Source organism: Rhinolophus sinicus, chromosome 5, assembly GCF_057876585.1.
Source record: "Rhinolophus sinicus isolate RSI-liver-muscle chromosome 5, RSI-T2T, whole genome shotgun sequence".
Classification (NCBI taxonomy): Eukaryota; Metazoa; Chordata; class Mammalia; order Chiroptera; family Rhinolophidae; genus Rhinolophus; species Rhinolophus sinicus.
In genome coordinates, this window is record NC_142505.1 from 105,773,438 (window position 1) to 105,799,555 (window position 26,118).

General features: G+C 48.8%; 1 protein-coding gene and 2 long non-coding RNA genes across 6 annotated transcripts in view; 2 read left to right on the forward strand and 1 right to left on the reverse strand.

Moving 5' to 3' along the window:
* Positions 1–26,118, forward strand: part of ERGIC1 (endoplasmic reticulum-golgi intermediate compartment 1) — a 127,818-nt gene that overhangs the window by 10,260 nt on the left and 91,440 nt on the right. The window contains exon 1 of one of the 2 annotated variants that reach the window (XM_019741339.3): positions 24,540–24,708. The exons of the other annotated variant lie outside the window; for it this stretch is intronic. Within the exon in view, the coding sequence (XP_019596898.2) occupies positions 24,689–24,708 (20 nt within the window). The 5' untranslated portion in view covers positions 24,540–24,688. Of the gene's footprint in view, positions 1–24,539; positions 24,709–26,118 lie in introns of those variants that run through there. 2 annotated transcript variants of the gene reach the window in all.
* On the reverse strand, positions 3,552–25,763 carry LOC109452450 (uncharacterized). 2 transcript variants are annotated; one of them, XR_012489881.2, is made up of 5 exons: positions 25,361–25,763; positions 18,496–18,596; positions 5,620–5,719; positions 3,908–3,992; positions 3,552–3,683 (listed from the first exon to the last, which is right to left on the reverse strand). It is a non-coding gene; the product is annotated as an uncharacterized LOC109452450 (long non-coding RNA). The 2 variants fall into 2 exon arrangements; XR_012489883.2 differs by lacking the exon at positions 18,496–18,596 and having other exon boundaries at positions 25,361–25,761.
* On the forward strand, positions 7,849–22,321 carry LOC148758301 (uncharacterized). Of its 2 annotated transcripts, none has more exons than XR_016021381.1 (2): positions 7,849–14,481; positions 19,498–22,321. It is a non-coding gene; the product is annotated as an uncharacterized LOC148758301 (long non-coding RNA). The 2 variants fall into 2 exon arrangements; XR_016021380.1 differs by lacking the exon at positions 7,849–14,481 and adding an exon at positions 14,498–17,430.

Genomic DNA, 26,118 nt, shown 5'->3' on the forward strand with positions numbered 1-26,118 from the left:
GCAAGGATCTGAGACACAGCCTGAGACCTGCGTGGGGCCAGACCGGGAGCAGGCCTCCCGTGGGACGTTCAGACCAGAGCCCACTCCTGACTGCAGGCCAGCTGAACGGCCTTCACAAGACCACGCCTCTCACCTCGGCCTCATCATCCCAGTGGAAAAATGGACATCCAGAAGGGGCAGGGGCTGGCCAAGGGGACTGCAGACCATCAAGCACAGAGCAGAGGCCAGAATCTCCCTCACCTGACTGAGCATTCCCACAGAAGCCACTCTGCCCACTTCTGGTGCTCGGGTGGGTGCAGACTGTGGACAGGTGGGTTCCAACCCAGTGATGGCCAGCCCCAAGACTCATCTGACTCCCACTGTCGCCTGTCCCTGGCTCAGCCCAGGCATGTGGTAAGGATCAGAAATACCTGCCAAGTCAATGACACGCTACTAGGTGCTGGGCCCAGGCTGGGACACTTGGAGCCTGAGAGGGCCGTGCAGGAGTTGACCTTGAGATCACAGATGTGAAAACTGGGGGAAGCAGTGAGAAGGGGGGCACAGATGTGAGAAGGGGGCACACCCCATCGGGGCAGAGGGGTGGTGTGGAGGGGCACAGGCTCTGGACCACACAGCCTAGGTTGAAGTCCCAGTTCCCCCATGGAATCTGGGGGCCTTGAGCCAGTTCCTTAGCCTCTCTGTGCCTCGGTTTGCTGGGGTCACAGCGTGCTCATTCCCAGGGTGCCGTGAAGACTCCTGAGACGCACACACTTGGCACAGGGCATGGCCCACAGTCCATGTTCAACAGATGGTAGCCGGTGTTATTGTCTAGCGTGGTTGTCTCTGAGCCACACATTTGCTCCCGTACACATGTGGCTTCCCCGGTAGCTGGATTGCTTCTGAGAGCAGGGCTGTCACCTCGACTCATTGGGGCAGAGCTCTGAAAGGCACCAGCGTTGCCCAGCTGCTACCCTTGGTCCCCTCCAGTTCTTTCTGGATGATTCCAGTCGGTCTGAAGCCCCTTAGTTCCCGCCCTGGGCGGTCACACAGCGATTTTCCTGAAGCTGAGAAACTGAAGCCTGTGAGTAGCCTGACTCTAAACAGTCCCAGTCTGCTGGTGAAACAGGGTCAGCCAAGAGCACTGGACAGGGAAAAACGAGCTCGCAGCGACCCCCATCTGGGCATTCTCCCCTGTGGGCCTCCACATTCCCTGTGGTAAAATAAGGGGTGATCTAAAATAATGGCGATCTCCGTCCGCTGTCCCTTTGATGGCTCACTTCGCTCTGTGAGTCTCTTTTTGTGTTTTCTGTTAACAGAGGCATCATTCCCACAGTAGCCAGCACGGATGGAACACCTGCTGTACCCCAGAAACTAAACTTAGTGATTGATCGGATAACCACGATCAGTTATCAGTGATCGGATGTGATGAGGCACCGGCCATGAACACGTTACCAATTATCTCAGTCAGTCCTCACAGCAGTCCTGTGCGTGGGGTCCTGACCATAATGGTGAGCAAGTAGTTTCCGTGGGAGGAGATGGCCTCATCCTGCTGGGATTGGGACCCGAGAGCCAGGCTCGTCATCGATAGCTGATGTCCAAGTCACTACCATGAGGTAGGAATTATCTCTGTTTTACTGATAAAATCAAAACCTGCAGCCCAGAGTGGGGAAGTGACTCAGCCCCTGTCACACTGTTGGAGATGATGGCTTCTGAGGATGTCCTGCTTCTACATCCCTATATTCTGATCGTTTCAGCTGAGGCATCAAAGAAATGCGCTTGGGGCTTTGTGACTGTCCCTTGCCACTCCGGTTAGTCCAGGCCCAGAGCTGAGCTCCAGATAACTGAGGGGCCAGCCTTTGGCAGGTCTGGCTTCCAGAGAAGCAGAGTCTTCATGCGGGAACAAAGACACAAATCACAGAAGGTCCCGCCCGTCCATGACCTGGTTCCTCAGTGAGATTCGGGGAGGGATTTATCCCACCAGGGCCCTTGCTCAGGCTTCACATTCGTCATCTTTGTGGCCCAGGACGTTTCCAGATCCATATGACAACCTTCACTTTGCAGGAAACTGAGGTCAGAGGGTTTATCTATGCAGGAATCCATGACTAGTGCCCCCAGCAAGTTATATCATCAAGGAGACTTTTGAAAATTCCTGCAGATTATGGAGGTTGGGTTGTTTTTCCACTTTGGGGGAGAGAATTCGAAGGTGCAGCCAGGCAGAGAAAGAGGTGCTGAGGAGGAGAGGTGGCTGCGGCTTTAAATACGCCTTCACTGAGAAGTCTGTCCCCTTTCAGTGGCTGCCATGGAATGAATGGTGGCTTGATTCCTCTTTGCAATCTTCCCTTTATAGACTCACCACCCCCCACCCTTCCAGACCTCAGGAGCAAAGAAAAGGGGAAGCCGCTGTTTGATTTCTGAGGGCCCAGGCAAAGTGAGAATGGGAGCACTCTTAGGAGGAGGGTGACTCATTCCCCAAGCAGAAGAGGCCTTGGGAAGACCTGGGCTTTTGTTCCCTTTGGGACCAAAATGAATCACCGATCTCACCAAGTCACACAGGCCAGTCCCAAACTTTCCCAGGTAGAGCCAGCACGAGCATCGATGAGTCAGGTGAGGCCCCATCACTGGACAGGAGCCAGGGCCTAAAGCCTGAGCTGTCCTCACTCGTCCTACAGTTTGGTACGTGGAAGAGGCCAGACTGGTCTTGGTTCTTCTTGGAGCAAAGTGGAGACTGGAACCAGAAAAGGAAGTTTTGAGGCACAAGGCCTCTAACTGGACAGGTCAGCAAGGTGAGGACCCCATCTGCACGCTGGCTGTGCAGGACTGCAGCCAACGAATGTGCTTGTGCGTCCATGGATTCAGGCGGGAGAAGAGCGCTGACTGGACGCCCGCCCACCGGGTGCCGGGCGTGTGGCCTGCTATCCCTTCTCCAGAGCCTGCAAAGGAGGAATGCGATCCTCATGCACAGATAAGGAAACTGAGGCACTGGCCCGGGTGGCCCAGCCAGGGATCCATCCAAGAGCCTTGCTTCTTTTGACCCTGTGTCTGCATCAGCGGGTGGACAATGCCCTGTCCCACATGTCACCACCTGAGTTGGTCCAGGAGAGCCTAAAAAGCCCAAGACTTTTCTCAATGAAGCTGCCTGGGTTATTTCAGGAAAGGAGCCTGCTGCAAGGAGAAGCAGAAAGTTGGGCCCGTCCTGTGGGGCGCCAGCATTCCAGAGGCCAGATGTGTGAGCCTGATGTCACTCCCCACGTCGTGGCCCCGGTCCAGGCTGTGCTCTGCTGGCTGTGACCCTTGCTCCGCATGCGCTCCTCCTCCCATCCTCAGCATGAAAGCGACTGAGTGGTGCTGGCAGCTGCTCCGCAGCATCTGGCGGAACATTCTGGCCCATAGCTGGGCCCCTCTTACTCCCCAGCCATCCCTGGGGGCCACCAGTGACTCATATTTCCATTTTCAATGCAGAGCCAGGCACCAGATCTTTCCATGACCACCAGGACTGGCCATATTGGCTTCGGGATTAAGGACATGAGATATGACATCAGATAGGTTGAGTTTAAATCCTCCTTCTGCAGCTTATGGGCTGTGTGATTGCAGGCAACTAGCTTGCCCTCTCTGAGCCTCTGTTTCCCCATTTGTAAGTAGTGACCTCGTCTATGAACTCTGATATCTTCTTTGTTGAAAAAGTTTCTTCCCTTTTGCTTGCAGCTCTGAAAAATGAACCATTCCCTTCTATTAGCTTTCTTTTTTTATATACTCACCATTCATAAGCCAAAGAAAGAGGAAGCTGCTGGTATTGGAGTTCTTAAAATGGAACAGTAATATTTATATACAATTTACTACGTGCTAGGATTTATTATAAGGTGCTAAGATCTATCGTCAGCCCCATTTTATAGATGAGGAAACTGAGGCCCAGAGAGGTAAAGTAACTTACCTACGGTCACACAACCAGTCAGTGGCAGAGCTGAGATTCACACCCATACTGTCTGGCTTCAGAGTCCATGCTCTTAGTCATTACGCTGAGAAAAGTAAAGATGAAACACATAAAGCACATTGCATGCTGCTGAATGTTTGCTGCTAGTATTATTACTATTATATTATTGCTTTGCCATTACCAGGTCTCAGTCTTATTTTTGATCATGAGAAGAAGTGGGTCAGGGCTCCCTGCCCTTCTGGCCAAATCCAAGAGTCAAGCTCTTGATTTAAAGAGGGCCAGCTGGTCTACCCAAATGTGTGGTTCCCTTGACATGACAATTAAATGTTCTTTCCATCTGCCCTTGAGCAACTGACTTCATGTCTCTGGGCCTCAGTTTCCCCATATGTCAAATGGAGATGCTCTGTTATAACGTATCCGTGATTGGGAACAGGACAGAAAGGGCTAGGGGTGTACTGAGTGCACTGTTAAATATTGGCAGGTTCTCAGCAGACCCTCCGGCCCAAGCAGCCTGGCACCAGAGGCCTATATTAACCACTGGGACCTACTGCTTCCCAGATAGAATGTTCCTACTAAAAGGCAGAGCTTACAGTTTGGGCCCCAAACCCCCAAACCAAAAAGCCAATGAGATGCTCGTAACAGAAGAGCCACCTGAGACAAAGTGTCCCTGTGAGGTTGTAAGTGAAAGGCTAGATGTAGGATTATCAGGAAAAGACAAAAAGAGAGAAGGGCCAGCGATATTGATAACAGACAGAAGAGAATTTGAGGTAAAAAGCACTCAATTGAATGATACGGGGACCCTTAACCCTCTTTACCTCTGGGTGCTCCCCTCAATTGCCTTCCTGTTCTGTTAGGCTTCCCAGACCTTCTCCACTCATCTCATTCTTCCCTTGTCACTGCATGACCCAAGGGCTTGTCTTCATATTCCATGAGGGACTAGTTGGCTCCTCATGGCCTCTGCTCTGCTGTTTGGAGGCTGCTGGCATGTTGAGATCTTTCCTGCCTGCTCCTCTTTGACCAGACGGGGTATTGCCCCTCCCTCCCCCTATTCCCAAGGCCCCATCCTTGCCCGCTCTCAGGGTAGGAGGGAATTTGTCTTCCAGAAGGAATGGGGGGCAGCTGGGTACCCAAAGGACCGCCACCTGGTGAGGTGCTGGCACGGCCATCTCCAGCACTAGCCTGTGAGTGCAGGGCCTGGCCCACAGTCAGTACCTACTAGAGGTGTGTTGAGTGAACTTAAACTGAACCCTTCGTCTTTAAGATTTTGTTCTTTCAGCCTGAAAAATGTGATAAGGAGGTCTTGTCTGGCAGCATTTGTCCTGAGCTACAGAGAATTTTAAAAAAATTTCCTATCTAAGGTATTCGGCTACAAAATATGTCCACTGGAATCTTCCAAGCCCATACCCCACCCCTTCCTTCCTTCATTCAGTGTGTGCATTGATTGTTTGTGCTACCAAGTTCTCGGTGTTGCAAAATTGTGTAAAGCTTCGAACAGCTAACACTGCAAAAGGGACAGGAAATCCTCTAGCCATTGTTCCATGTCTATGGAGCATCAGCTATTGAGCGCAGATGTTTATTGCATGCGATGCAGTTAGGGAACAAACACTTTATGGGGCTTACAATCTGGAGAGGGGAGGGTGATGACATCAACACCATCAGCATGGCAAGAGCCAGGCAGCCCCACACAAATAGCTACCTTTCAGGACACTCACTCTGGAGTCCAGCCAGACTGGCTTAGCATCTCGGCTTCTTCACTTTCTTCGGGTGACCTTGAGCAAGAGGTTTAAGCTCCTTGAGGCTCAGTTTCACTATCTGTAAAATGGAAATAATAATCACTTTCTTCTTAAGGTCATAATAAGAAACAACTCAAGTTGCTGGCGGGTTGTTTTTATTGTTATGATAACGATGATGACAATAAAATAACTACCAGATGAGTGGTACAGAGGAGGGAGGGGAATACTTCGCCTAGAGGGGGTGGTATAGATAAGGATAATTTTTAGGAGAAGGTGGTTGCTAGTGTTGAGTCTTAAAGGAGGTGTTGGATTTTTATACAAGGAAGTGGCCGAGAGTGAATCAGTTCAAAAGCAGAAAAATGAATGATTCAGAAGGTCATTAAAATAAAACAAAGAATCTAAACCAAATGACTGGATCCCTTAAAAATAGGACATTGCATTGCCAAACTAAGAAAGCATTAGTCAGGCGGGGGAGGTGGTTACTGGGAAATTTCACCCAGTTCAGCATTATTGAGAAGTTGGGGGTTCCTGGAGCCTTCAAGTGGGTGTTGTGCAATCCTGTGGGGTCAAGTTTGGTCCAGGGACTCAGAGGGAAGTGTTTAGGGCAGGATCGATACTAGAAAAAAGAAGCTACTTGAAAAGTAGAGCTGTCTCAAGAGAAAGTGGCTAAATGTGTTGGAGGTGTCTGCGGTGGCCCCATAGGCCAGCATACATCTGTCCCCAGGAACCATGACGTGGGACATCGGAAGGCAGGGATGGTGCATATCCAGGGGTCTGGGTCTGACCTACAGGGAAGACATACCCCAGTCCTTTCCCCCCAGTGTCCTGCAGCCCCTCCTCACTTTTCCCCACACTCTCACACTACAGGGACACAATGGCCTTTTCCATCCACCTGATGGAACTAGGCAGACAGGGCTCAAATCCCCGCTCTGCCATTTACGTGCTGTGTGATCTTAGGCAAGTCACTCCACCTCTCTGTGCCTTCATTTTTGTCTATAAAAAGGGGATCATTATATTCACTTCACTGGATTATGGTGGGGCGTTAATGAAACATACACCTGGCATATATAGGTGCGCAGAAAATGTCAGTTCTAGCACCTCCTCCCATTCTGTTTCTTTTTCTGACTTCACCCTTCCGTACCTATTCTGATGATTTCTTGCTGGGGTAACCATGGATTCTACAGGCAAATAATTGAACACCTCCTACCTGGTGCCCTGCAAGTAAGGTCACTGACTCATTTGTATCTTTCGACTTACATTTATAAATACCTGTAAAGTGATGAGCATTGTTCTTTGGGTAAAGGCTATTATTATATAAAGACAAATGAGGGGCATACAAGAGATAAAGTGCCACAGTGCAAAGGAAATGAGAAGGAGAACCCAGCATTCACAGTGCCCCTACTGTGTGCTGGCTGTGGAGATGGACGTGCGGCATCAGGAGGTCAGGGTGGCACAGTCGGGCAGACAGACACACAAACCCAAATGCCAGTTGTGGGAACGCACAGAAGGCCGTGCTTTTATTGTCTCGGGCAAGATGGGGAAGGCTTCTGAGAGGAGGTGACAGATGAGCTGAGTGCCGAAGGGTGAGTATGCCCCAGGTGAATAAAGCCAGGAAGGGCATTTTAAACTGAGGGACAGCGTACGTGACAAAGGCCCAGCCACGTCAAAAGACAGAATATTTGGGGAACGTTTGGGTGCCTCTTTAGAGGAATTGAAATACAATATTTTCATTTAGTACAAGAGCTGGCACAGAGTAAGTGCTCAATAAAAGCTGGTCATTATTACCATCAAATGGTCCATGAACTTGACTCCCAGTGATTAGCTGATATTGCTAAGACTCGCTGCAGGCTCAGGGTGAGAAGCAGGAGAGAAGTAACTTTCAAACAAGGAGAGGCTGTGGTATGGGCCAGGCCAGGGCTCATTTCCTGTTTTAGGGGGCCGGGCTGGTGTCTGTTCTCCCTGGGGCTGCACGTTCTGTTCCCTTCTCCAAACATCTTGCCAGCTGAGCAGCGCTCTGCTAACGGGAAGGTGGGCTGTGCTGGGCCCCAAGTCATCTGCTCGTCCTGATGAGCCAGGCCCTGGGGATTCCGCTGGCCTCAGGGAGCATTTAGAGAAGTACCCAGCAAGTCATCTGCCCTGTGTGGTCACTGCTTGTCAGGGGTGCGTGGGGTAGGCGGGGAAATGGGCGGGTTGCAGCACTGAGCGCTGGGCCCGAGCTGCCTGCCTCCCTGGGTCTGTTACCAGATGACAGTTATGTAATGGGTTCACCCATGCCCTCAACAGTCGTGTGCTGAGTGCCAGCCAGGTGCCAGGCGTTGTTTCAGGCTCTGGGGACACCGCGGGAACAGACACAGCATCCCTGCTTCAGGGAGTCGACATTATGGAGGAAAAATATGTCCCCTAATGATGTCCTCTTGAATTGATGGAGGGTTTACTCTGTGCCAAGTCCTGTACTGTGCACTCTGCCAGCAGGATCTCATTTAATCTCAATCGCTTACTGTCTCATCATTTTAACACGTTGCGTACGGATCACGAGAATCTTCACGAGGGATTTAAACCCCGCCGTACGCAACGTGTTAATCCCGTTTTATAGATCTTATTCTCCCGCTTTGAGAACACACCCAGAGGGCCCCCCTTCCCCAGATCCATTCATCATTGCCTCTCAAAGGGGGTGAGCTGAGGTGAGGTGCAAACAATGACACCTAGCTTTACTCTCAGCTGGCTCACGGTGACCTAACGGGGCAGGAATGAGGGGCCTGGCAGCTTCTGATAACAGTCAGGCACCGCCCGCCCAAACTACTCTCCCAACTCCGAGAGCTTTCAGATGCTTTCAGGGCCTTGTAATCACATCCTTTCCCAACATTCCTTAATCATCATTACTCTGGACTCAGGCATTTAATTGCTCATCTGTTTCTTCCTTCTCTCATGAATGGAGAGTTTCTTTCATGATTGGATCAGGGCCAGAGCAGCCTTGGACCAAATGGTGCTGTAGCTGAGTCCCCCGCCCCGGGAACTGCCCTTCTGCCACTCACTCCCTTTACCTGTGCATGAGCCTCGCTATGTGCCAGGGTCTTGGGTCAGGAGCCCCCAGGGAGGTGCAGGAAGAACCAGGCCTGTGTTACGAGGGTGACAGATGGGAGGCTACTGCAAGAATCCAATAAATGCATTTGAAAAAACTTGAATGGATGGATGGCAGGCTCTTCTAGCAGCAGAAGCCATCTGTGGGCATGAGATCTCGTCTACTTTCAAGAATATGTCTTCTAATACCTGCAGCCTTTGGATAGATGATCGTGGGCTGGCAGCTGTCCAAGAGATAGTACTGAATTTTAAAATTAGGTTGCAGGAGAGTGTAATCCCTTTTGTACAAGAAAAGTGAGTGGATGGTAGATAGATGATAGCTAGCTAGCTAGATAGACAGATGCATAGACAGATAGGGAGGGAGGGAGGAGGGGAGGGAGGATGAAAACTGCATGGATATGTCACCCAGGGGGACGTGGCCCCTCCAGCTACCCTGCCCCTGAACTGAGGCTGGTCTCAGCATAGCCTGACCATCTCCCAAACCACAGACCCAATCCTGAAGTATTGCCAAATGTGTGAATTTTGTTTTTAATTTTCTTTATTATGGAATATACATGTAAAAAGTATAGAGGATCCGGTCTACCAAATTGCCAGAAATAGAAATCTCAGTAACAGCCTTTACTGCTGGTTTCCTATAGAAATGGCGGAGGGCTGGGGAGCCTTCTGGGAACTCCCACTTAATCACCCCTGCTCCTTTCCCAGAGCCCCTCCGTCCACCTCGGCCCTGGCTCTCCACTCCCAGCTCTACCTGTAAACTCTCCTCCCGCTCTCCAAGCGCCTGGCGTCCTTTCCTTTCTTCTTGCCCTTCCTGGCATTTCCCACTTGGCAAGACCACAGCTAAGGGGACTGAACATTTGGCAACACAAACAGTGGGCCGATAGGCTGGGGCACGGCTGTGCTTCAGTGTCCCCAGGGTCTCACTTGTACCCACCAGAAACTATGCCATTTTCTACTCTTGGAACAATTAATTTCTTCTCTGGATTATATTAATTTCACATTTTAAACATAATTATACCCCTGTCCAGTCCTGTCCCTAACATTGCAGGGCCCCGGAGAAAGAGAGCGGAAGGAGGCCCCTGATCTCCCCTTACCTTCCTGTCCCTGATCAGCCTCTGGGCAGCTGTGGGGACAGCCCCGCCTGCATTTGCCCTGCCCACTCCCCCACACTCAAAAGCAGATCCTTTGTCACCCCAAGCGCTAGAGGTTGCCTTGAGAGCTAGGACCTGGAAAGAGGTCTCAGGAAGTGGACTTAGAAACAGTTAGGCAGGGAACGCCCAGGTCCTGGGTGCCCAGAACATGGAGAGGGCTGTTAATACTGCATCCAGCCAGTGACAGGACTGCCAAGTCTCTCCTAAATTCAGTATTTTTGGAATAGTTTACATCTAGCGGCACAGTGTTAACCTTTATATGGCCCTCAAATTATCCAGCCACAGTTAGAGGAACCAAGACCATTGCAACATGCCGCAGGAACGGAGGACACAGCGAGGGGGAGGGCTGGCACTAGGTAGACCTGTAATGTATTTTGGATTTTGTCACGCCTCAGCTGAGGGTCCTTGAGCAAGTTCCCTTACTTAACTCTCTGAGTTTCAGTTTTCTTCTCTGTCAAACAGGAATCGAAATAACCACCTTTCAGGGGTATTGGAGAGATTGAATGGCCAGGCAAATGAGTGTCACAGAGAATTTTTAACATGTAATTACTACTATTTTTGAAATGTTAATCAATGCCAGGAATATTTTGACAATCCTCATGGGGTGGTTTCAACATGCTTATTTCCTGGTCCTACTCACTTTCTCCGTCACCCCTTCTGTCATTCTCAGCCCTTACTTACCTCACCACCATTCTCCCTGCCCTGCCTTTCCCATCAGCCACCTCACCACTCCTGCCCCCACCCCCGCCACCTGCCTGGCTGGCGCAGCCTTAGATGTAAAGGGCCAGGGGACTACTTTCTCTTTTCCTTCAGGCTGCCCTTTTGACCTTCACCCTCTCCCTGACCCATTTCAGACCCTCTTTCTCACCTCTGTAGAAGCAGTGTGAACGAGGTCAAATCATGGGCTGACAGCTGTCCAAGAGATAGCATTGAATTTAAACATTAGGTTGCAGGACAGTACAATCCCTTTGTACAGGAAAAGTAAGTGGATGGTAGGTAGGAAGGCGGATGGATGGATGGATGGATGGATGGATGGATGGATGGATGGATGGATGTGTCACCCTTCCCAGGCTCATTTGCATGTTACACTGGATTAAGCTGAGGCTTTGGTGCTTGGTGAGCAAGCCAAGGTACAGAGGGGAATAAACTGGCCCTGAGATCCAGAGACTCGGATTCAAATCCTATGTCTGTTCTTCCTAATTGTGGGGTCTCTGAGGAGTCATTGCATCTCTCTGAGCCTGAGCACCCTCATCTATAAAATGGAAGAATGATTCGTACCCAGCAGTGTTGTATCGCAGATCACCAATAGCATGGTTCCAGGATTTTAAATAAACAAAACAGCTACTATGACCTTCTAGTACATATTCCCCAGTGCACATGGGCAAGAGTTTTTCTAGTCATATAATTAAGAATGGAATTGCTGGATCATGACTAAAGCTGGCAAAACTGGCAGTTCAAATGGGGAAACAATACCCTTTGGCACACACACACACACACACACACACACACACACACACAAATCAGGTCCAGGTGAGTGAAGGCCTTAAATGTGAAAGAAAAACCTGAAAACTCCTTTTAAAAGGAGAATTTTTTAAGAGAAGGAAATCCTGCTATTTGTGACAACATGGATGGATCTTGAGGGCACTATGCTAAGTGAACTGAGTCAGACAGAGAAAGGCAAATGCTATATGATCTCACTTACATGTGGAATCTAAAAAATACCGAACTCATAGAAAAAGATTGGTAGAGAACAGGGTCTGGGGGTGGGAGAGATGGGGAGATGTTGGTCAAAGGGTACAAAATTTCAGTCATAGGTGAATGAGTTCTGAGGATCTAGTGTACAGCATGGTGACTATATTACAATATATTTTATACTTCAAATTTGCTAAGAGAGTATCTCTTAAATGTTCTTACCACACACACAAAAATGGTAACTATGTGAGACGATGAATGTCTGAACTAACCTCATTGTGGTATCATTTCACAATATACACGCATATTAAGTCACGTTGTATACCTGACACTTCTTTGATGCTATTTGTCAGTTATAGCTCAATAAATCTGGGGGGGGGGAAACTCTTAGAAGAAAATATGGGGTATCTTTATGATCTTAGATTGAGACAGATTTCTTAAGCAAAATACAGAAAGTACATCCACAAAGAAGAAGATTGATGCATTTAATGAAATTCAAATAATTTCTGGTCATCAAAAAAGATGAAATGACAAACCGTAAATTTGTAGAAGATATTTGTAATGTGTAATCAATACGTGATTAGTATCCAGAATAAAGAAGTCCTACAAGTTCATAAAATGAAGGCAAACAATCTAATAGGAAAATGTGCAAAAGACTTAAGCAGATATTTTACATAAGAGAAGGCAAATATGACCAAGAAACCTGTGACAAAGATGCTTAATCCTGTAATTACTCATGAACATGCCAACTAAAACCACATTGAAATATCATTTCACACCCACCAAAGTGGTGAAAATTACAAGTCTGGCAGTAAGTGTTAAAATGTGGAGCAACTAGAATAATCATCGACCCTTGATGATGGTGTACATTTGTACTGCTGCTCTGGGAAGTAACACGCACACGTATCTGATGACCTGGCAATTCCATTCTTAACTAGATGACTAGAAAAACTCTTGCCCATGTGCGCCAGAGTATATGTATTAGAAAGGTCATAGCTGTTTTGTTTATTACAAGTCCTGGAACAATTTAACATACACATTAGGATGACTATTAGAAAACAAACAAAAACACCAGAAAACAACAAGTGCTGGTGAGCATGTGGGAAAATTGGAACCCTTGTCCTTTGCTGGTGGGAATATAAATGGTGCAGCCATTGTGGAAAATAACATGGCGGTTCCTCAAAAACTGAAAATAGAATTACCGTGTGATCCAGCAATTCCACTTCTGGGTAGATACTCAAAAGAACTCAGAGCAGGAGCTGGAACAGATATTTGTACACACGTGTTCACAGAAGCATTATTCCCAAGAGCAAAAAGTTTCCAACAACCCAAGTGTCCATCCCCAGAGAAATGGATAATTTGTCAGGGAGGAAAAGTTTCCTCTACCCTTCAAGATTCTCCTGGGTGGCATAATGACCAAATTGACATGAGCCAGATTAGCAGGAGAACAGCAAAGTGAAGTTTAATAACGCGAAGGGTTCGGAATGGGCCTCCCCAAGACCTGCCGCTTGGGCATGTGAATTATTTTCAACTGAAGGCAATCGAGACCCTGCAGGCTCACGAGAAACTTTTACTTCTCCCTTAGAGAATTTAAACTTAAGACTTTGCCCATATTAAGAGTTATTACTAGAGATAACTTTTTATGACCTATTTATAGGGCAGGGTAAATTTCTAATGTTCAGTGACCTTCCTCCTCGCTAAAGCCCTAAGATGCCTTATCTCAGCCTTAGCTCAGAATGTCACCTGTACCTTATTTTCTCTTTCTGTCTCTGAACTTTTCGTGTGTTGGGGGACTCTGACTCTGTCATGTATGTGGGGTTCCCATACAAATATATGTAATGAAATTTGGTTATTTTCTCTTATTAATTTGTCTCATGTAAATTTAATTGTTAGACCAGCTGAAAGAACCTAGAAGGGTAGAGGAAAATTTCTTCCTCCTCCACACAACCATATCTCCTGTATACATGGGAGAGACCCAAGAACACTGAGTAACTCACCAAAATGGCAAAAGCCCTCCCCTTAAATATTACCTTCAGCTAAAGATAAAAGAAGATGTTGGGGGTGGGGAATCAGTTACAGAGGTGACCAGTAAGAGCACAGCAAACAACAGTAAGATTGTTCTGCTGAATTAGGTCCATGCTTTCTCCACTGATAACAGTTTCTAGAGATGTGGCAATCTTCCTCTTCCTGGTACAGTGAGGGAAGCACCCTTACAAATGGAGATTTCCCTTAGAAAGGTAAATGTCCTTTTACAAAGGGTAACTTCTACTTGGTTCTCAGAGCTTCCCCCATATCTGCTTCTTGAAATTATCCAGCCTAAAGCAATCAGTATCCCAAAGAGGCTTATTTTGGGGTGGCAAAACTGCTCCCCTTCAATAAACAAAATGTGCTAGATACAACAGAATATTATTCAGCCTTAAAAAGGAATGAAATCCTGACACATGCTACAACATGGATGATCCTTGCAGGCATTATGCTAAGTGAGATAAGCCAGTCAAAAAGATAAATACTGTATGATTCCACTTGTATGAGGTACCTGGAGTAGTCAAATTCACAGAGACAAAAAGTAAAAGGGTGGTTGTCAGGCGTTATAGAGAGAAAAGAGTGGGGAGTTATTGTTTAATGGGCACAGAGTTTCTGTTTGGATGATGGAAAAAGCTCTGGAGACGGATGGTGGTGATGGTTCCTAAACAGTGTGAATGTGCTTAATGCCACTGAACTGTACACATAAAAATGCTTAAAATGGAAAATTTTATGTTTATATATATTTTATGTCCTTAATCATTTCATTTACTAAAATATTTTAAAGATGAAAAAAATCCTGGAAACCATCCACATATCCATCAGCAGAAGAACAGATAAATCAGAGTACAGTATACCCATGCAATGGATCGCTGTAAAACTATAAAGAAAAGCAAAAGGAGTAAGTCATACAAAATTCAAGATCATGGCTATCTCTGGGTGGGTTCAGAGGGAGGGGCACACGGGCTTCTAAGGTATTGGTGATGGTCTGTTTTCTTAAGCTGGGTGATGAATACATAGGTGTTTAGTCAATAATTCTTTAAATTGTACATCTGTGTTAGATACACTTTTTGGTATATCTGTTACATAATTTTTAAAAAACTGTACATAGAGAAAAGGCTGGAAGAATGCTAAATGAGATGATGTCTCAGTAATGGGCTTTTTTCTCTTTCCATTTTTCTGTAATGTTAAAATATTCTTTTGTACTTTTATAGTGAAAGAGACATTAAATTATACTGAGAAAAAAAGAAATGAAGAGAGCTTTTCCCTCCAAGTTGTTCGGAGAAAAGGGAAGTGAGAGGAAAGGGGTGGAAGCTTTGGGCTTCCCCTACTTCTAGTAGTAACAGAAGATGACATTGGAATTTTGAGGCAAAATGCTAATTAAGAGATAATGATGAGTTCTGTCCCCTTGAGGAGGGGACAGTTCCTCCAAAAAGTGAGCTCCCATGTCCTTCTCAAAAAATCCCTGCCAGTTTCAGGAGTGGGCAGAGGATTTTAATGCCCTTTTGAAAGAAGGGACATAAGTCAGAAGATGAAGCCACGATGCCCAACCAGCCCTTGGCAGGATTGAGTTCAGAGGAAACCCTTGGTGTGCGCATCCCCTTTCAGTAGCTTTAAAGACCAGATGAAAGAGAAGAAAAAGAGCGCCATCGTGGAGCTAAGAGAAACCCTTGCGCTAGGAGATGGTTTGGGAAACTATGATCCCACAGTCGGCATACTTTTGGGTAATATGATTGCCATTGGGGTAAATTTAACTCAAGAGATATTGGGTTTGTCTTCCCGGTGCTGTCATGTTGCTGACCTTGTCATTCTCCATCATCACTGAAACGCCCCACACAAGATGAACTCAATCGTTTGCTCTCCAAGAAGCATTCGTTGTACTCCACACACGTGTAGGCAGTACCCCCCATGTCTTGCAGGGTTTGTTTGGGGTCGGGACGTATAGGTGAAGGAGACCGCCACTCACTTCAAGGAGCTCCCCCTCAAGAATGGGAGGCAGATATAATGGCGCTTAGAAAGGATGGGAAGTGCTTTGGTAAGACGTTGTGGGCCATAGGGGCGTGACATCTAACCGAGCCTGGGAGTGACAGGGAAAGCAACCAAGAGGTCACGGCCGGCCTGCCGAGTCCTAAAGGAAGAGTTGCGGTAAACTAGGCAAAGGGGTCAGGGTGAGGAGCTGTCTTCTAGCCAGGGAGGATCGTATGGGTGAGCACATGGCATGACGCTACAGCCTTAAGTAGTTTGTTTTTCCTAGAGTGTGATATTGTGGTTTACAATAAGGAATGTGGATTTGGTCTTCCTCCCGTCTCTGGCACAGAGCTCCTAAAACCCTTGGAATTTTCTAAGTGATGAGAACAAGGTGTGTTGAAATTCATAACAAACCTCTAGCAATTACACCTGAGTTTATGTTAATGAGTGACTTTTGGAAAGTACCTAAGGAATGGGGCCGGTTCCCCTAGGGAACCAACCAGGCAATTAGAGGGTTGAGACTTAGCCCCCACCCCACCTTCAGGGAGTGGAGAGGGGCTGGAGATTGAGTTCAATCACCAGTGGCCAATGATTCAATCAGTCAGGCCTATGTTATGACTCCTCCATAAAAGCCCAAAAGGACGGGGTTCAGAGAGCTTCCAGGTTGGTGAACGTGCAGAAATGTGGGGATAGCAGCTGCCACAGAAGGCATGGAAGCTCCATGCCCTTTCCCCGTACTCTGCCCTATGTACTTCTTTATCTGGCTGTTCACCTGTATTCTTTATAATAAACTGATATACATGAGTACCGTGTTTCCCCAAAAATAAGACCTAACTGGAAAATAAGCCCTATCATGATTTTTCAGGATGACATCCCCTGAACATAAGCCCTAATGCGTCTTTTGGAGCAAAAATTAATATAAGATCCGGTCTTATTTTTGGGGAAAGACGGTATTAGGTTTGTGCAAAAGTAATTTCAGTTTTTACAATTATTTTTAACCTTTTAAACTGCAATTACTTTTGCACCAACCTAATAAATGTCTGTCCGAGTTCTGTGAGCCACTCTAGCAAATTAACTGAACCCATGGAGGGGGTCTTGGGAACCTCCCATTTAGAGCTGTTCAGTCAGCAGCACAGGTGATAACCTGGACTTGAGAATGGCATCTGAAGTAGAACAGTCTTGTGGGACTGAGCCCTTGACCTGTGGGATCTGATGGGCTCTCCAGGTAAAGAGTGTCAGAACTGAGTTAATTGCTTGGAGGTGTGGAAAGCGCATGTCAGTGGGAGGTTTAGCTTAATCTGTCAAGTTTTCATTTTGTTTACACAGAAAACGTATTCCTACACTACTTGTAGTACATTTAAAAATTAGTTTTAAAATAACCTAATAAAGCCCTTGACAGAGAGTGGGTGTTCAGTCAGTGTTCTTTCCTTTCCTCTTGCTTACAGTGAGATTTGGGGTCTCTCCAGGTCCATTTCCTAATTTACCCCAATTCCAACCCCAGCCCAAGGCCAGAGTTATTTCTATCCCATCGTAGTCACTCAATGAATATTTGTAGAACTTCTCTGATACGGTTAGTGGATCTCTTGGGAGTGAGTTAAAGGACCTGTTGGTGGACCCCTGACCCCAAGGTCTCCCCTGGAGACCACCCGAGGGACTGAACTCAGAGCTTGGCAGGGTCCCTGAGAACACTGCTGTCCCTCTATCCTTGTGGTGGACGCTCAACTCCTTGGCAAGTGCCCACTGTCCCTTCTCCATTCCAGGCCCAGAGCTCCTGGCTGGGAAAGCCGAGTGATGCCTGCCTCCATTGCCCTCCCAAAGAAAGGCCGGAGTCACCCCTGGCCCACCAGAAAGCCCAGTTCAGTGAAGAAAACCTTCAGAAGCGGTCAGTCGCCTGTGCTGGAGGCTGAGGGGACAAGAGAGACTTCACTCTCCATGTGGACCCTTTTCCCAGTTTGAATATCTTTTTTAATGTTACATTTTAAATTAAATAACTACTATTGCGTTAATTAAATAATTAGTTCATGTGAACAAACAGAAAGTTTCAGAAAAGCTAATTCTGTTTTAAAAACTCTGATTTAGGTCAGATTAGAGTTTTTGATGAATGTATGATGGTGGGGCAGGGCAGAAAGAACATTGGTTTCTTGATGGCTAAATATGAAGGATGGGGGGGTGACTCTTCTGGAGAGGAGGGTACAGCTGACGTCTGTGTCCATAACATAAGCACTTCCTGGGGCTAAGTGAGGATTTCTCGAGCTTAAGCCACATAGAAAGCCCTATCTAGGGTCTGCTGAAACTGTAGTTGTCTTGTAAAGGAGAAGAAAAGAATGACAAGGGAATGGATGAACTCAGAGTGAGGAGAGGCCTTGGTTATTCTGACAGATTTCACTTCACCAGTATGGCCACCAGACTAGTGAGGACGTGGGACGTGAGGTCCAGCTAGAACCAGATGCAAAACAGTGGGGGCTCTAACATGACCACAGAATAAACACTGGACCCTTCAACTACTCTGTGAAGTGGTTCTGTCTGCATTTTGCAGAGTAGGAAACAGGCTGCGGTGGGAATGAGACGTCCTCAAAGTGGCCCAGATAGGAACTGACTGAGCTTGGCTTAGGACCCAGATCTCTGACCCCAAAGCTTCCTCTTACGCCCTTGACCTCACCTCTAGTGCGGTTCTTGGGCTTACAGGGAGCCAGGTTTTCACTGAGCTTTCTCCATTTGCTGGCATCTTGGAACATGTGGATCTGGCTGGAGATGCCTGAACATATTATTATTGGGTTTATATTTATCATTATTTATGGTGCGCTTGCACTTGTATGTGAAGGGAGTTGCTGTCCTGTTTGCTGGTGTATCATCAACTTGCAGATGGATGGATGGATGGCTTCTAATCCCTGCCGATGACCAGTTTACAGAGGAACAGGTTGGGACTCAGAGAAGTAAAGGGACTTACTTCAGTGACTCAGGAATCACACCCAGAGTCGCCCAGGTCTCCCTTTCCTGTTTCCTCTTCAGAGTCAAGGTCGATTTGATACTCAGACAGTCTCAGTCCACCTTGAGGAAGCATAGCACAGTCATCAGCCAGGAGGACAGACCCACCTGCCCCTGGGTGTCAGAGCTGCCAACACACGGCGACACCCATGCACCATGACACACATTCACACTGAGGTCACACAAAGGTGTCCCGAAGCTCCCCGGGTCCAGCCAAGGAGCAGGAATGGAGGGAAGAGCCCGTGGGCGAGGGGCAGCAGCAGAGCCCTCTCAGAAGGAACCCACAGTGCAGACCCAGCCCAGCCCCAAGCCACGCCACTGGCAGTGGAGGGAAAGGTCCAGGTGAGCTCCAGGTTGGAAAGAGGTGAAGGTGAGTGAGCGGCGCTGAGTCACACAGCCTGCGAAGCTGACTGTTGGAGGCAGAAGTTAGCGGTGTCTGGCGAGAGACCTCAAACTTGTGAGCTTCACAGCTCTTGGAAAGTGTGGATAACATGCCAGACACTAGGCAGGCCAGAGGTCCACTGTCTGTTTGAGACAGAGGCCCCCTTCCTGTGTGGACCAAATGCTGCTACTCTGTATCCACCCTCCCTAGACTTCTCCTTGGAGTAGAAGGGTGTGGACAAACTGCCACTTTACTGAGCATGTACTATGTGTCCAATTCTATGTTAAGCTCTAGACCTGCATCAAGTAATTTAATATGATATACTCGTAAGCATTACTAATCCCAATTTACCAATGAGCAGATTGAGGCACAGAGTGGTTCAGTAACTTGTCCAGGCTCACACAGCCAGGAGAATGGAGGAGCCAGGATTGAAATGCATCTCCGTGTGTTCACCAGCCTGGAAGCTCTCTGAACCTGGTCCTTTATGGGTGTTCAGTTTTGAGTAATTTGTTATGCAGCAATAGATAACCAAGGCACCCAGCCTGTCTTCCTCCCCCTGATTAACACCTACTTGTTCTTCAGGTCTCAGCTCAGAGTCTTCCTCCTCCTCCTGGAAGCCTTCCCTGGTTCCCTGTAGAAGACACCTGATGATTTAGCCTTCCACCATCCTCTCCATCTTTGGCAATGCTGCCCTAACTCTTTTTTTGGGAAACCACCCTTCTCCCGTCTGAATCCGTGTGTGTGGCGTGAGACTGATCCTACTACAGGCTCTAAGGCCTGCCGTTCAGCCTAGGCCTGGCCAGTCAGCATGCTCCATGCTCCTGGAAGCCACTGTACAGGGCTGTGACCCGGCCAGGCCCCTGGGGGTCAGCCTAGGAGCCTTTTGCCGGAGGTATCAGGAAACAGGTCATCTTTATCTGCTGGAATTGCTTAGCTGGAAAACCTTAGCCTGCAGCTACAGGCAGACATTTTGCCAGCACGAAGGGGAGTTGGAGCCAGAAGGAAGAGCCTAGGGACGGGGAGAGAGATTCCTGATGCAACTGTGGAAGTGCTTGGATTAAACTGTGCCCGAAACCCAAGTCTACCTCTGGACTCTTCTCTTTGCCTGCCTGAGACAGTGTGCGTTGATTTGAGATGACTTCTGTCACATCAACTGAAGGAGTGCAGACCAGTTCATCCCATGGGTAGAATTAGGCACCCGCTCCCGGCCTCCCAGACCTCTGGTGCTGCCCTTACCACACAAAACTGCATCCACACAAGGACTTGGTGCCCCTGACCCTGGTTTTTGTAATGGCACTACACTCTTGCTTACCTCCTCCCTGCTTCTTCCAAACAGGGATGTGTCATGTTCATTTCTACATCCAGAGGACTTGTCATAAAGAAGTGCTCAGTGAGTAACTTGAATGAATGAATGTCTTCTGGTTGGTCAGGAGACTTTAATAGAGCAAGAAAGGAGAGTTGTTCGGTTGAGGCCCAAGTTACCCTTAAGACCTCTCTGAGCAGACACAGAATTATTATTTCTTAATCTCTTCATCTAGCTCACAGCTGAACCAGCCACACCCCATGGAACACAAACAAGTCTTCTATTACAGAAAAACAAATCTGACGTAGCCATTCCCCTGCTTAAAACAACTTTCAGTGATGTGTTTGATGGGAGGGGTGGAGGGGAATGAGCATTTGGGTCCAGGGAACATTCTATACTATAGAACATTCCACTGTTTATAGATTGATTCATTCAGCAAGCATTTAATCAGCACCTACTATGTGCTAGGCAATGGACATGTTATTTCACCTTCACAGCAAGCTTTTAGGGCCATGTATTTGTTATCTGTTGCTGCATAACAAATTACCCCAAACTTAGGGCTTAAAACAACAAATATTTGTTATCTTGCAGGATCCAGATACAGCTCAGCTGGATGCCTCTGGGTCAAGTTTTCCCATGAGGCTGCAGTCAAGCTCTCTGCCAGGGCTGCGGTCGTCTGAAGGTTCAATTGGGGCTGAAGGATCCATTTGCAAACTCACTCCCAGGGTTGTTGTCAGGCCTCACGATTCACTTACAAGCTCACCCACATGGGCTTCTGTCCCGGGCTGCCTTATGGCATGGCAGCTGGCCTGTCCAGGGCGATTGATCTGAGAGTCAGAGAGAGTGTCCAAGACAGAAGCCACCATCCTTTCATAACGTAGTCTTAGGAGCAAAATGCCATCACTTCTGTGACACTCTGTTCTTTGGACGTGAGTCATTAAGTCCAGCTTACACTTAAGGAAGGGGATTCCACAAAGACACGAATACCAGGAGGTAGAGTAATTGGGGTGGTGTGATTTTAGAGGCTACCTGCCACAGGTAAGGTATTATCCTTCATTTCATACTCAGACACCCAGCGAGTTACGCAGTGTGTCCAGGTTACCCAGCTAGAGTGTTGTCTGACTGAAGTGGTTTTCCGTTTTACTAGACCAGCTGGGGGATAGAGTCTGTATTAATTATCTCCTCTGTGTAACTGATTACCCACAATTTAGTGTCTTAAAATCAACATGTATTATCCACATAGTTTCTAAGGGCCAGAAATTCAGGAGTAGCTCAGCTGGGGCAGTTCCTTGCCACATGGACCCCTGTACAAAGGTGCTTGAGTATCTTTATGACACAGAAGCTGGCTTCCTCCAGAACGAGTGAGTCAGGAGAGCCTAAGCAGCCTCAATGCCCTTGACAGCCTGGCCTCAGGAGTCACACACTGTCATTTCTGCAATGTCCTGTTGCAGAACAGGTCAGCCCTATTCATTGAGGGAGGTGATTACACAAGGGCATGGGAATATCAGGAGACGGGGCTTACTGGAGGCTGGCGACACAGGGTGCCACCAGATTAGGAATCCTGAAACTCCACTGTTATTAAGTCACTGCCCTGTCAAAGAGCCCGAGCTTTCCCACTTACTCCTTAGCTCCATCTCCCTCTGTCTTTTGGGCAGATAGACCATCTGGGACTAGGAACCTCATTGTTTACAGACCTCAAGAGCCCCCAGAGATCCTTGTTGATGTGCCCCCTGCCCACCCTCTTTGTCTGTGGGAAGGCCTGCCTCCCTGGGAAGCCTCCATTCAGCTTTCCCCACATACTTAGTGCACCCATTCCATGTGCAGACTCTGCTTGGATGCTGGGGTATGACAGTGAACAAACAGGCATCCATCGTCCTTGGAGAGCTTCCGGTCAGGATGGGAAAGTAGTCATTAGCCTATTAATAATGTAACAAGTTCTCCCAAGGAAAATGACAGGTGCCATGGCAGCCTATAATGGTGGGACCTGGCCCATGCTGCATATATTATTTGAGCCGAGTCAAATAATTAGTCTGGGCAGGTGTACTAGCACCTGGTTTGGGTGTAAGTGTCTGAAAATCCAAAATAACAGTAGCTCAAACAAGATGGATGTTTATTTCTCTCTTGCTTAGACATCTGTTGGTGTTTGAAGACAGGTACTGTGCCACTCAGTGATAGGGACCCAGGTTCCTTCTATCTTGTTGCTCTGCTCTATGTGGCCTTCACCACATGGTCCAGTCTGGTAAGCCAGATGGAGAAAGGGACACAGTGTAATATACCAACTATCCCTGAAGCTGTCATAAGATGCTTCCCTTTACATCTCAATGGCCGGAACTTAGTCAAGTGGCCACACCTAGCTGCAACGGAAGCTTGGAAATGGAACTTTCATCCTGAGCACCTATATGCCCAGTCAAAAGTTGAGAGCTCCATCATCGTACAAAAACAGCAAAGATAGTGAACCCTATCTTGCATTTGCTCTGTGCCAGGCACTGAGCTAAGTCCTTGACATACATCAATGCACTTCATCCTCATGATAGATTTATGAGGAAGGTACTAGTATTGTCCCTATTTTCCAGATGAGGAGACTGAGGCACAGAAATAAAATTAAGAAGTGCACAGGAAGCTGGACCATGAACTCATGCAGTTTAACTGTAGTCTGTTCACATAGTTAACAGGAAGAAAGGGAGAGTAGCTGATGGGAGACATGTGCATTCTCTGTCTATACAGCAGGGTGGGAGGCAGAGAGGGGAAAGTGCTCCAGGGAAAAGGAGCAGGAAATGCACCTCCAGGAGCCAGGTCCTTCATCACAGCAGTGCCTCTCAAATTTAAAAGTGCCAACAGATCGCTTGGAGATCATGTGAAATGCACACTTGATTCAATAGGTTTGGGCTGGGGCCGAGAATCTGCACCCTGGTACCCCAGCAGCTGGCCTGTGAACCACCAGCAGGCTGCGGACCACATTTTGAGGAGGGAGGACTTGTGGTCAAGTCCACCACTGCATGACTCCCTCCTGCACAGAGCCAACAAACAGTCCTTTGGGCCCAATGGCTGCTCAAGGCCCCTTCATCTTCCTGTTGCCCCCAGCTTTCCGGTTTAGGCTCAGATTGCCTCCTCTCTCCCTAGAGTACAAGGCCCCTTGTTGAATGATGAATGAATGAATGAATGAATGAATGAATGAATGAATGAATGAATGAATGAAAAGGGAATGCCAGAGGTCAGAGAGAAGGAGAGACAACTAACTGATCAGGCCATCTGCGTGCTGCAGGGCAAGAGATTGGTTCACAAGCCCACTCTGCACAGACCCTGTGCTGGCACTGTGAATTCCAAATCCTTCCAGAGGAACAGGTACCATGTTACCCTCTATTTATAGAGAAACAAACTGCCTGCAGGCCCTGCTCTTTGAACATGAGCCCCACCTTCCTCTCTTGGGATTTTTCAAACCCCATGTCACCGCAACCTAGGAGGTGGGGCCAATGACAGAACCTGGGGAAATTCAGAAGGAGTTTCCTCTACAGAAGTCTTCTGTGTTACCTCAACCACCATCTATCCTTTAGTCTGGGGAGATGTTGATTTACCTCGAATTTCACAGAAGGAAACTGAGGCTCAGAGAGGTCCGCCCTGGGCCAAGTCTGCCTTTATGACAACCTGCATTTCCTGACTACCATGGGAAGATGGAAGCAGAGACAGCTACTAGGCTAAGCACAGTAGCATCAGGTGACTGAGCCCTTAGAGGTGCCAGACGCTGCACTAAGCCAGACTGCAACTTTCTCATTTGAATCCCAGAAAAAAGCACCTCGAGTAATTGTCATCTCTGTCTTTGAGCAGAGGCGAAAAAGGGTGTGGCTCAGAGAGGCCAAGTGACTTTTCCAGAGAGGCACAGCAGTGAAATGCCCTTCTTTTTTTTCTTCTTTTTTTTTTTTGGTAAAAATGTGCACTTTACAAATCTGCCCGAGCTCCTCCTTTCTCACCCAGTATTAGGCCCTTACTCGGAGCTAGACTCTGCACGGCCCAAATCAGGACCATTCCATTTAGTCTTCACAACTCAAGGAACCTGTTCTACAAATGCGGAAAACGGAGGTTCAGGTAGAGGGATTTGCCTGAAGCCACCAAGAGAAAGAGAGGGAGGCAGTGAAGGAAAACACAATGGGGGTGGGGGGCTTGGAAGGGACGAGTACATCTTCGGGGGTTCCCTTCCCACCCGAGAGCCTCGACCCTGGCAGGCCCGCTCCTCCGCTGCCCCGGCCCGCGGGCCCCTTTAATCGAGCGGCGGAAGGGGCGTCCAGGGCCGGCGGCGCCCAATGGGCTGCGCGGAGCGTCACTTCCCGGCGGCGGGAGGTGAGCGGCGAGTGTCTGGGCTGGGGGCGGCCGGCGGGGGCGGGGCGGCCGGAGGAGGCGTTGGCAGCCGGCAGGGACCCACGCGGCGCCGCGGCCCGCCTGGCCTGCAGCGCTCCCACCCCCGGCGGCGACGGCACGATGCCCTTTGACTTCAGGAGGTGAGTGTGGCGACTCCGGCCACCGGGAAATCCCCTCCGCGGGCACGGGGTGCTTGGGCACGCCGCGGACCCCTCCCGCCTGGCACGCAAATGCGGCCCCCGTCCCAGTGCATGCCTCGTTAGGCCCTCAGGGGCCCCGGGCCGGCCGCCATCCGCGCACAAAGCCAGCCGGAGCCTCCGAGGGCTCCCTCGTGCAGCCCCCCACTTCCCCGCGCAGAGCCCCACCTCCCCGGGCCTCCCCACCTCTTCCCTCCGCGGAGCCCCTTCCCCAGCCTGTCCTCACACCTCTCAGATCCGCATCCTTCTCCCCCCCATAGTGGGAAACAGATTTGCTCCTCCTCTAGATGGGAACACAGAAGCCATCCCCTTCCTCCTTTCCATAGAGCCCCCTTTCGTGGAACCCAACCCAGCTGACAGGTGCGACCCCCGGCACCTTGAATGAGCCCTCAGGGATCCGCAGGAATCTGCAGCCCAGCCCTGCCGGGTGGCAGCTGGAAGGTTTTAGGTTTCCATAGGCTCAGCCTGCCCCAGGCTGGGCAGAAGAGGGGGCCTGTCTCCCAGCCAGTCCTGGTCCTGTGCGCTGGGTATGGGGGCGCTATAGGGAGGGGAGGAGGCCATGGAGCTGGGGGCAGGACTCAGCAGAGGGTCTGACCTTGGCTTTCTGCAGTTACCACAATGGGTCCTTTGTGGATCCAACTGCCTCATGGTCCACGTTGTACTGGGTTAGGCCTCTGGAAGCCTGCCTGGGAAGGGGTATCCCCACACTTCTCCTTGAGGCATGGAGACCCAGGAGATGCCCGGGCCGGAGGCAGGCACACTGTGGGTGTCTGGCCAGGAAAACTAGCTGAATTCGAATCCTGGCTCTGTTCCCTCCACTGAACAGCTGGCTGTATTCTAGAAGTTCAGATATTCTAGAAGTTAGGGCAAAGGCTCTGGGTTCAGACTGCCCCTTGGCTGCTCAGCTGGATGATCTGGGCAAGTGTCTTTGCCCTGTGAGTCTCCACGTCACCACCTGAGGATTGGGGCTAAATGTTAAGTCCCACCTGTGGGGACTGGGTACATGAGAAACTCTTTGTCAGCCTGGAGGGTTTAGAGCTTAGAAGTGGGAACTGGTGGATGAGCAGCTTCTCCATGAGGGCCACAAAAATAGGGATTCTGGGACCTGCCTCACAGAAGGGAGCTCTCCCTCCCTGCATGCTCATTCCCTCCCTCCAGGTGTGAATGAAGTTGGTAAAGTGACAGCTTTCCGAAGTAAAGCCTGGCAGTGACCCCCATGGCAGGTGGGGATTAGGCCTGGAGAGGGTGTTGGCCTCGGACTTCTTGTACTGGCTGACGTGGTACTTCGCTTGTCCTGGGCACCGATGCCATCTTGCAAACATCTGTCAGCTTCCTGCCCTTTCCATGCATCCC